Source organism: Seriola lalandi, unplaced genomic scaffold, assembly GCF_002814215.2.
Source record: "Seriola lalandi dorsalis isolate HSWRI2012SDOR001 ecotype SW California unplaced genomic scaffold, Sedor1 jcf7180002054955, whole genome shotgun sequence".
Lineage (NCBI taxonomy): Eukaryota > Metazoa > Chordata > Actinopteri > Carangiformes > Carangidae > Seriola > Seriola lalandi.
This window is the reverse complement of record NW_019525506.1, coordinates 107,555-117,022: the sequence shown is the minus strand read 5'-3', so window position 1 is coordinate 117,022 and position 9,468 is coordinate 107,555. Positions and strand designations below refer to the sequence as shown.

At 46.6% G+C, this 9,468-nt stretch overlaps 1 protein-coding gene across 1 annotated transcript in view; it reads left to right on the top strand.

Annotated features, from left to right (window-relative positions):
- Positions 1-9,468, top strand: part of ttc16 (tetratricopeptide repeat domain 16) — a 37,707-nt gene that overhangs the window by 15,409 nt on the left and 12,830 nt on the right. The window contains exons 5-13 of the mRNA XM_023394982.2: positions 820-832; positions 916-991; positions 1,110-1,212; positions 1,951-2,096; positions 2,719-2,842; positions 3,639-3,719; positions 3,801-3,976; positions 5,615-5,918; positions 8,588-8,939. Of these exons, the coding sequence (XP_023250750.1) occupies positions 820-832; positions 916-991; positions 1,110-1,212; positions 1,951-2,096; positions 2,719-2,842; positions 3,639-3,719; positions 3,801-3,976; positions 5,615-5,918; positions 8,588-8,939 (1,375 nt within the window). The remainder of the gene's footprint in view (positions 1-819; positions 833-915; positions 992-1,109; positions 1,213-1,950; positions 2,097-2,718; positions 2,843-3,638; positions 3,720-3,800; positions 3,977-5,614; positions 5,919-8,587; positions 8,940-9,468) is intronic.

Genomic DNA, 9,468 nt, shown 5'->3' with positions numbered 1-9,468 from the left:
ACAAACATCTTGCTGCTAATTAGTGAACAGACTTGAACATCAGTGACACCAGCTGTGACAGGCCTGCTGTGTGTGTGTGTGTGTGTGTGTGTGTGTGTGTGTGTGTGTGTGTGTGTGACATTATGACAGTAACGACCACAGAGGTCATATTTAATATTCTGGCAGGTGTTTATGTGTCTCTCTCTTTGTCACCACGACAACGCCACAACCTGCCAGACACAGTCACCGAACTCTCCAGGTGCGTAGTTGAGATAAAAACAAAGGCTGTTTTCGAAGATGGGCGTGGTCTGAAACACGAGTACCGAGGGGTCATGAGGTCAGCGTGTTGACAGGCGTTGCGGCTGCTGCGATGGTCTCTAGTTGCCATAGTAATAACATTGTGATGGGACGTCTGTGTAGCCTCTGATCTGCAGTGTGTGTCTCACACGGAGCATCTGACTGTGAAAAGTCCCAGAGCGAGATCTATTGATACAACACTCATCAATCTTCATGCAGCTCTGGGTCGACGACAGACAAACGTAGTTCTCCAGATGTTTAACTCCTTTAACCATAAAGGTTTGAGTTGTTGTTTTTGTCCCCACAATATAAATAAATCACATATACACATGTAACTGCCGTTCACCCACTTATACTGTTATACACACATACATGCACAAACACACACCGTTAATGCGTGTGTGTGTGAACATGCACCTTCTACGTGCACACACATGCATCACATCATAAATATACTGGATTATTTTTCAGGACAGGAAACAGAATATAAACTGATATTAAGTGGAACTTGAACATTGACCTGCGTCTTCTCTTAAATTGTAGATTTGTTTCACAGGTTAGTGGATTCATCATGTTGAATTATCCTGAATATTATTGTTTTTCTCGTTAACTCTTTAATTGTTTGTTTTGTGTCCAAAGAAAGAAAGTCGCTGCTGGGAAGGACAACATGACCTGCACAGGAACTGCCAAGAAATATCACCTCTGCAACACTAAAGTGAGTCACACACTTTCCCATCGCGTCATCTCACCTCTGTACAAAAGCAAACACAGCTCAGGTGTGACAGACTCCTGAAAACCGTCCCTGACAAACGCTGTCTCTCTGCGTCCTGCAGGACTGTCCTCCCACAGGGCGGAGCTTCAGAGAGGAGCAGTGCTGGTCCTTCAACTCGCAGCTTTACAATGGGAGGAACTACCAGTGGAAACCTCTGTATCCTGGTAATAACACTCAGAAAACAGCCTCTGTTTCCCCCAGTAAACAGACCGGAGGTGAAGGAGGTCTGAGCCGCGGCGTGCTCTGACACCGGCGCCATCTTTTGCATGTTTAAAGCAAATATTGTTATTATCTGATAACAGACAAAAAAGCTCAGAAAAAGTGCCGCAAGTAGCTCAGACAACAACGGAAGTGTTTCCAGGGGAACCAGGCAGGGACGCAGTTTTTAGTGTCTTTGTCAAATTGATGAATTCTTTTCTTGAGCTTGTTTGTGTTTCGTCTGTTTGCATGTGTTTCCTTAAGCTGCGGTGCTTTGAGCTCTCAGGGCCACCATACTTCTTTCATTAGGAGGAAATCACGTCTCTCTACTCTCTCTTTGCATTTTACCCAATTCATCTCCTCTTGTCCTCCACCTGCATTTCATCCCTCCATCCCGACACTTATCAGTCACCGTCTACACTAACAAATAAAAGCCAGCCAGGTGAAGAGTCCAAGCACAAAGGTGAGAAGCGAGACGCAGGCGAGACACGAGGAGTTTGACTCCAACAAGCTCCAACATTTAATTCACTGACAATAAGTCAGTAAACGTGATGAGGAAACATTCACCTGTAGTAAGACAGTCGCAGCAGGAACCAGCAGCAGCGTCCGTCAGAATGAACAGGAGCAGAGTAACAGTTAGGAACATGCAGGTAAAAGTAGAAACAGTCCAGTATCAGCGACCTTTGACCTGTGCTCCTCTCTAGACGACTACGTTCACATCTCCAGTAACCCGTGCGACCTCCACTGCACCACGACGGACGGCCAGAGGCAGCTGATGGTGACGGCGCGGGATGGCACTTCCTGCAAGTACAGCAGCTACCGCGGCGTCTGCGTGGACGGTAAGTGCGAGGTGAGTCCAGCTCCTTATTTACTTTGTTTTTTACGACGCAGTAGAAGCGACGGAGGCTGAGATGATTTAATTCATTCCCACAACGTGACGATCAAATGCTGCAAACGCCGAAAATCCAGTCAAAAGAAAAAGAGACGGCGATGATCCCAGTGCCATGAACACTGTGAAGACACGCTGCAGTGAAGTTTTCTGACTCAGGATTTAACCTGGCGCCGCCTCCTGTCACCCTCCATCAGCTCTGATGTTACACATTACTCACGTTGCTCTGCAGCGTCTGTGTGACGAGGCTGAAGCAGAGTGAGGGAAACAGAGCGACTGTCTGTTTGTGTTTGTGTTGCGAACGCTTGATCCTTTTCAGAATCGCGGCGGATGCACGACACCAGGAAGTCTGTCCGTGAATCCGAATGTAAAAACACGACATGTAGGAGCTGTGATGAATGTGTCAGCGACACAGAGACGCATTCTCCTCAAGATGAATCACTTCCTGTCTCACTTGATCTTTTTATCATCTTCCAAAATGATCTGATCTCATCGTAGAAAATATTCACTGCTTCTCCATCATCGCATTCCTTTTTTAAAATGTCATCCTCTGTACTTCCACTTCCTGCTTTTTGCTGCTCAGCCAATCGGATGTGACGGGGTTCTGTTTTCCTCCAACACCTTGGATAAGTGCGGCGTGTGTCAGGGCGACGGCAGCAGCTGCAGCAGAGTCACGGGAAACTTCCGCCGCGGCGCCACGACGCTGGGTGAGTTCAGTTCTGTCTCCAATGTTTTATATCATTCACAGGAAAATGAAAATGAAATTGAAAGATGATTAAGGATGAAAAACTAATAAAGAATAAAAAGGCACAAGGATTAGAGGTTGAGGGAGTCGGGGAACGGTTGCAACACTTTTTACATTTCTCAGTCGCTCAGAGACAAACCACCTGTCTGCTAATTACCCAAAGCATTTAGAGATGATTACATACGAAGAATCATTCACAATATTTATTTGAATGGAAGAATTCAGATGTTGTAACTGACCCCAAACCTGCGGACGCTTGGAACATGTTACATTAAATTAAATTTCACTCATTAACTTTTAATTTTTGTCTCAATAAGCTTAGTATTCTGAAGATATGCATTGTTTTACAATAACATGATACTTTATTTATTTATTTAATAATATTTATCAAAGTTTTGTTTAGCATAGACCACAGACCTACCTTCAGTCAAAACAGACACAATTCATTTGTTTTATTGCCAATAATAAACAGAACAGACAAATATATTATAACAGGACGAGAGTCCGACAAGATGATTCCCAAAGTTACAGTTACAGTAACTGGTCGTCAGGACAACAGGTGCTAGCTAAATACGCTGACCTTGATACATGCTAACCGTGTGATTTAGAAATCAACAAAGCAACGATTCAAACTGAGTAAGTTTTGATTGATTCATAAAAAGACAAAAATGCGGCTCATGGAAAAAATGACTTTCATAACTCCGGAGCAGTTTGTGGAGGGGAGGGTGTAACCGAGCATGTGCTTCCATGTCGTCAAGGTTACTCTTTCATCACTCAAATCCCTGAGGGATCATGGGACATCCAGATCATTGAGAGGAAGAAGTCGGCCGATGTTCTGGGTAAGTGGACGTACTTCCTCTCCTCAGAGTCTAAACTCAGAACTCTCTTTTTAAATGTCTGCTGTCGGTGTCGTTCCTCAGCTGTGACCGACCAGGCGGGAAACTTCTTCTTTAACGGCGCCTACAAGGTGGACAGTCCCCAGAACTTCCACGCCGCTGGAACCGTCTTCAAGTACCGCCGGCCCATGGACGTGTACGAGACCGGGATCGAGTACATCGTCGCCAAAGGCCCCATCGACCAGGCCATCAATATTCTGGTACAACCTCCTCCCTCCATCCGCCTCTCTCACTTTAATCCACTCACTCCTCACTCACCTCTTTTCTTAGATTTCAGAATTCATACTTATTTTAGAACAAATATTAAATTATCTCCTTTTATTCTCAAGTAAAAGAGGAAATACCAGAAGAAGCTCCTTCTGTTGGACCAACAGTGTGTGTGTCAGGAAAGATTCCTGCTGTCTTTGAGATCTGATCTGACAGATATTATTTTGTTGTCCAGTTCAGTCCACTCGCAGCAGCTGTGGTGGGTTTAGTGTGACAGTCGTTGGACGTGTCACTTCCTGTGAAGGAGACGTTTGACCCCTGACCTGCGCCCGCCTGCCATGTGCACGTGTATGAGTGGCACAAACAAACTCCTCATTGCTCCCTAATATTCAACTGATTCTCCAAAACCCTTTAAACTCCAGAAACAAAGGAGAGTTGTTGTGTTGGTCTTGGCAGGCAGAGTTGGATAATTGTAAATTAGGAAGCCCAAGAATTTAAGCTTTAGGCTGCTGCTGTTAACTCTTAAACCCGGTAAAGGTCATTCTGACAAAGACTGCTGACTCATGAGGGGGAGGAGGCGGGAGGGCTGCCAAAATATTTCCTGGCAACAAGCTGCTCATGTGTGATTAAAGCAGTGATGGAGCAGCTGAGACTGTGAGTATCGTCTCCTTTATAACAGTGAAAAAGACCGAGATGTAAGTGAAACGCAGACGCGGCGGTGAGTCCGAGTCCAGGTCCTGGATTCTGACAGCGGACCTGGATCCATGTCCCACTCCAGGTTGGATAGGTCAGATCTCTCTGCAGGACGCTGGAGCTGGAGGTGATGAACAGGACTCGGCTCCATATCTGGAGAAACAAGCTGCACATTCAGAAACGATGCCGATTAAAAAACACGAACAAGAACAGAAACACGCTGCACCCCCAAAACAAATGCAACAGAAGAAACGCTGCAGATCCAGACAACGTCCTCTAGGGGGGGCTCTCAGTGGAACCCCTTCAGCATGAGCTTGACTTGGGTTCTATGTGAAGAAATAAGGGACGACGACAAATTGCGGCATTTTATTTTGAAATATGGGACGATCCTGTATCATATACGGGACAGGTGGCAACCCTCAACGTGAGCTTCGACCTGAGAGGCCAGTATTTGTTCTTTTTTACATTTGGCCGTAAAGAGCTACAGAAAAGTAGTGAGCGTTAGCGTTAGCATTAGCTTATTAACAGTCTGTGGGTGTTCCAGTGAGAGCTCCCCCTACAGGCCTGCAGCTCTAACGGGGGGTTGTCTGGGTCTGCAGCGTGTTTTCTGTTGCACATGTGTTTTTGTCTTTGTTGTTTTTTCATTTGTAGCACGTTTCCGCTCTTGTATTTATTCTTCTATTTTCCTATGTGATTTTGAAGCTGCATGATTTCTGAATTTGCAGCTGGTTTCCCCTAATGTAATTGTTTTGGGCCGCTGCAGCGTTTGCCCTCATCAGCCACCGTACTTTAGTGAGCGAAGGTGACAACATGAATGTTCTGATGTTTTAAGTCCATATTGAAATTAAACATGAGATCTTATTGTTTGGTGTGTAGAGGTGTTGATGTGAAACCAGCTGATCTGGTCCTGGTTTTGTGTCTCTCCTCTCTTCACTCAGGTGTGGAACCAGAACGGTCGCACCCCGTACATCACCTACGAGTACACCGTCCTCCGGGACTCGCTGCCGCCCATCCCGCCTCCCCCCGTCTACACCGGGTCCGACACCTCAGCCGGTGAAGTGTCCGTGGAGATGGGGACTCTGCTGTCCCCTAACGGCAGTATCTACGACCAGGCGGCCCCTCAGGGCCCGCTGGAGCCGGCGGGTGGAGACGGGCAGAAGGGCCAAGAGACCAATGAGGTGTATGAGGAGACGGCGGCCATCGACTGCGACCAGGACGGAGCGGCTGCCCCAAAATTTACAGGTGGGACCAGAGTTTAAAACAAGCCTCACAATTCACATATTAATACAGAGTGACAAGATAATATAAAAGATGTGATCTGATCTTCACCTGCAGACAAACACAGTTTTCTTCAGTATCTTCTTAAATTCTTTCTTAAGTTGTTCTTAACCGAACCTGTGTTCTGAGATTGATGAACGCCACTCTGCTCGTAAATGGAAAGCGTGTGTGAGTAGAGTAGGTGAACAAAGGGTTTGAGACTGAAGGGTCGTGTGCAGACACAGACTCAGACAGACGTCACAAAGAGACGCCGTGAGGGAAAGCTGAGAAAATGCAAAAAAATGAAAATCTAAAGATGGAATCAAAACGTGTGAAGAGGAGGAACTGCTGCAGGAAGTGAGACGCTGACTTAATGTAGCGTTCATTTATTTTAAAAGACCATAATGCTTTGTAAAATAACAATATTTTAAATGACAAAAATTGAATTGTAATTTAAATAATATAACATTAGATAACTGTAGAACAGAAGAAAATGCAGTAAATGCGTAAGAGACTCTTGAGTGTGCGCAGATTCTGTTCTTCAGAAAAAATCCCACGTAAGAAAACACGTCAGAGTCTTCGTAAAAAAGTGCGTAAGTGGGTTTTAAGGAGACGTTTCTTCTTACGAATGGTTGGTGAATGAGCTTAAGCTAATAAGCTTCTTATCTAGAACGACCCGGAGCTCTGGGCTCTGACGGCGCCACTCCACGAGGTGTCCGGGCCCGGAGGCAGCAGAGCCCCGAATCCTGCTGCTCCGGTGCCGCACCTCACCTCTCCGACGACCCCGTCACAGGCTCCGCCTCCAGCTGTCGGACTGATGTTTGTTCATGATTGTAACATGAACATATTAAAACATAAATACAGATCACGCCAGCGGCTTCATACTGCAACGATGGATCATATAAACATATAGAATAAATATGTTGTTACATATATATAAATTAAATATGTATCATTAACATATATGGCTGCAACATCTTATAATATATAAAGATTCATGTGTATTTCATATATGTTATAAACTTATATCTTCATGTTTGTGTTTCTGTATATTTGATGATAATATTTCATCACTCCTGATGTAGGGACACAGTATATGTCACATATTTCATGTCCATATGGGAAAAGCTTTGGTGTTCACCACAACCGCCACGACACCAAGTAATGAAGATTAGCACTAATTAACACCAGGAGTGTCGCAGTTTGTGCTAAATAATGACGTGTGTGAGCCTGAAGAGAAGAGAGACATGACTGACATAGAATCAGAACCTGCACCAGGAAGAATCTGTAATTCTTTCGGACTCATCAGCTGACATGTAAAGATATGAGATAATAAGATGGTACGTGTCTGTTTCCTGGGAAGGAAGAGAGAGGAAGAGAGTGAATCAGACAAAATGGGTCAGATGGTGAAGCCGCTCTCTCGGCCCTGACGTGTGTGCGACGGCCCTTTGGAGCTGTGCATTATTCATGCTGCGGACACATAAAGAAGATCAGCGGCGGATGAAAAATTCAGCGTTTCGTGGTGTTTTTCTCCTTTAAAACAAAAAAAAAAACACAGCTGCATCACCAACATGAGCGGTAATGGCCTTTTCCTGCGGGCTCTCAGCTCGCTCAGCTGGCGGCCCGGGCCATTACACCGGCGCGGCGGGGCGGTTGAGATGAGGCGGAGAGGTGGTTAAAAGGCTCGCCATACGTTTCCCTGCACAGGCTGACGTCACACCGCAGAGCAGAGGCTGAGCTCATCCTGCCGCCTGTTTCCTCCCTCCTCTTTACATTTCCTGAAATAATTTAAACTTAACAAACCAGCACGGGCCTGTTCATCAACCACACATTTCCACAACAATCAATACTCGTCCGAACCTGGAGTGTGTACGAAGGGAAAAGAAAAACAAACAGTCCGGACTGAAGCAGCAGATGAAGGAGGAGCTGGTGCTTTGATGTTGACGCTGCAGATGTGGAGCTGATGAACATCTGTCATGATATTGAATCGATGCGGAGGTCGCTCTGCAAGAGTTTGATGCAACGTTCAGACGCAGAATGAGCTTCAAACAGGCAGGAATACTATTTACTTTTATTAGTTATTGTATTGATTATTGTATTGATTGTTTATTGTAGCAGCTCGGTTCGGTCCAGATGTTGATCGTTATTGTGTTTAGTAGTTAGACGACTGTTCGTGTCGTTTCTCTGGGACGTTCACTGCCGTATATTTAGTTATTTAGCTGCTGTTGTTGTTTTGTTGGTCGGTCTCTGAAACGCATGTTGTGAATAATCAGACTTTTATTGTGAAAATACAAAAGAACAGAAAGAGAATCAGTCTCTCTCTCTCTCTCTCTCTCTCTCTCTCTCTCTCTCTCTCTCTCTCTCTCTCTCTCTTGCTCGCTCACATACGTGTGTGTGTGTGTGGAAACCTAAAGGTATCTAACAGGCGGTTCGTGTGCGCTCTGTGACAGTCGTGCCGGCGCCACTGAGGAGCATCAACGCCTCTCAGAGCGTCTGAAGAGTCACAGAGACAGAACGTGTTGAAGGGCTGTTGTGTCTGATCACATTAGATCAGGTGGACAGGTGGACAGGTGTACACAGGACACACAGAAACAGGAAGCAGATCGTACTTTCCTCTCCAAGCTTTGCTGAACTTTTCCACCTGTGTCCCTCAGAAGGAAACAGCAGTCACACAGGCAGCACGGCCAAACCCCCCCCTGCCGGTGGACCCCTGGATCCAGGGCCGGACTCCCCGAACCTGATCTGGAGGGTCCTGCTGGACGGTCGGATCAGCCCCGACGAGCTGCTCATCAACATCTCGACCAATCAGCTGCTGACGGGGGGAGACGGCTTGTTCTCGTCGGAGCTGGGGCCGGTGGACCTGAGCAGCCTGGAGCGAGACTTCGGCGGGAACGAGACGCTGGAGTACACGCTGGGCCGCAAACGCAACGACAGCGGAGAGACCGTCTACCAGAACAAGACGGTGCAGAGCGGCGGGAGGAGCTCGGGCCGCTCCAACAGAACCAGGTAATCTGACAGCGGGCTCCTCCGAACACAACCTGAGAGACAGGAAGTAAGACAGGAAGTAAGACAGGCAGGAAGCAGGCTGCGAGGTCAGTCAGAGGGAACACAAGTCAAGTGTGAGACAGGTAAACAGACAAGCAGGGAGACAGAAAACAGAGCAGGAAAAAAGGCAGCAAGACAGGTTGAAATCCAGGAGACAGGTAGACAAACAGCAAAGAGACAGACTGGTACACAGGCAGTGAAGCAGTCAGACAGGTGGACAGGCAGTAAAGCAGGTAACCCAATAGATAGACAGGCAACAAGGCAGACAGACAGGTAAATATGCAGAGAGTAAAGCAGGTTAGACATGCAGGGAGACAGACAGGTGGACAGACAGACAGGTGGACAGACAGACAGGTAGATCTCAGACAGGTGGACAGACAGACAGGTGGACAGACAGACAGGTAGATCTCAGACAGGTGGACAGACAGACAGGTAGATCTCAGGCAGGTGGACAGACAGACAGGTAGATCTCAGACAGCTGGACAGACAG